Consider the following 1,408-nt stretch of genomic DNA (forward strand, 5'->3'; position numbering starts at 1 on the left):
ACGTCTGGTAACTGAATGGTAGATACAAGTGAATGAAAGTGAAGGAGAAGGAGTGGAACGACAGAGACAACCAACCAGATCCAAACAGGACAGAGAGGATTTACAGGTTGTTGAATGGTGACTCAGCAGTAACAGGGTGGGGGGGGGGAGGGGGGGTGCTTTACTGTACGGTTAAACCTGACTTACCTTGTTCTTCTTGCTGAAAGGCCAGAGCTTGGTACGGGCTTTAGGTGGGTGGAGGCTGGAATCAGAAGTTGCGGGTTTAATTCCCTGGCTGTAGTCTTCAAAGTCCACGTCTCCAGGTCGCTGGAAACCCGACTTGTGCTGCTCTATAAACAGCATGGAGTCCTGAAGAGACAGAGACGGTGAACATGAAAGAAGAGTCTGTCAAAGATCTGGCCCGCAGCCCACAGGTGGTGCTGGCGGCCCACGTTTGGGCCGTGGCCCTGTGGTTAAGAATCACCGCACAGGTGGAATGTTAGCTGTTTATATGAGCTGTGTGACCTGAACTGTTCAACTGTTTTTCCGTCCCAGATTGAGACGTTGTCCCACGGGCGTGGACCGGGCGGACCTGTCAATCACAGGTTTCTTTTTGTTCCCAGCAGATGGACATTCACCTGTTTCTCATTGATTTTCGTTCCTGCTGCAGATATTCCGTCCAAACACTTGCAGATGATGGGCAGCACCTTCTTTTCTACGTCTGAGAACTGGCAGTATCCTGCTGCCAGCTGCCGGATCCTGCGCTCCTCCATGTCCTGCAGTTTCTGTTGGCCGCAGTGGAGATGAAAAAACAAACCAAAACACCAAGGTTTCAACATTTGCTGAGAAAACGAGGTGTGTTTGTTTGGACAGAGTTCTGTCTCACGTTGAAGAGCTGCGGCGTCTCCGTGTAGTAAAAGTAGTTCTGCTCCTTGTTGTATTTCTGCAGCTCGGCTGCGTAGCTGTTCCTGCACTCCTCCGCTGTGTGCACGCGGGCGTGGGAGTGCTGTCTGGCCTTGGGAGAGAAGGACAGATGGAGGCGATGGAGGCGACGGGGAGGGAGGAGGTGGTGCGAGCTCAGGTGTCACAGAGGAAGTCCACCGTTTTTATTTACCTTTTCCACGTCCAGCTTGGTGGCGTTCACGTCGTTTTCGATTTTTTCCGCCTGTTGCGTGGCTTTATCGGCCTCGGCCCACTCCTTGGCGAAACGCTTCTTGGTCTTTGGAGACAAAGACAAAGACACGTAGTCACATAAAGCTGCTTCACCTTCAGGTCCCCGGAGGACCACGGCGTCCAGATGGACAGACAGGAAGCGGCGACTCACACTTTCTAGATGTTTGAAGCTGCTCTCCAGGTTCTGCTGGGCCTTCTTGGCGTCTGACAGGTGCTGGAAGAGAAACGTGTCAGGGTGAAAAACCTGCCCCCCCCC

General features: G+C 52.8%; 1 protein-coding gene across 1 annotated transcript in view; it reads right to left on the minus strand.

Moving 5' to 3' along the window:
* The window catches only part of trip10b (thyroid hormone receptor interactor 10b), a 12,442-nt gene that overhangs the window by 5,686 nt on the left and 5,348 nt on the right, over positions 1-1,408 (minus strand). Inside the window, exons 5-9 of the mRNA XM_025058207.1 lie at positions 1,304-1,370; positions 1,094-1,198; positions 866-994; positions 618-764; positions 187-348 (exon numbers count right to left, since the gene is read on the minus strand). Coding sequence (XP_024913975.1) covers positions 187-348; positions 618-764; positions 866-994; positions 1,094-1,198; positions 1,304-1,370 — 610 coding nt within the window. The remainder of the gene's footprint in view (positions 1-186; positions 349-617; positions 765-865; positions 995-1,093; positions 1,199-1,303; positions 1,371-1,408) is intronic.

Source organism: Cynoglossus semilaevis, chromosome 9 (genome assembly GCF_000523025.1).
Source record: "Cynoglossus semilaevis isolate Cse_v1.0 chromosome 9, Cse_v1.0, whole genome shotgun sequence".
NCBI lineage: Eukaryota > Metazoa > Chordata > Actinopteri > Pleuronectiformes > Cynoglossidae > Cynoglossus > Cynoglossus semilaevis.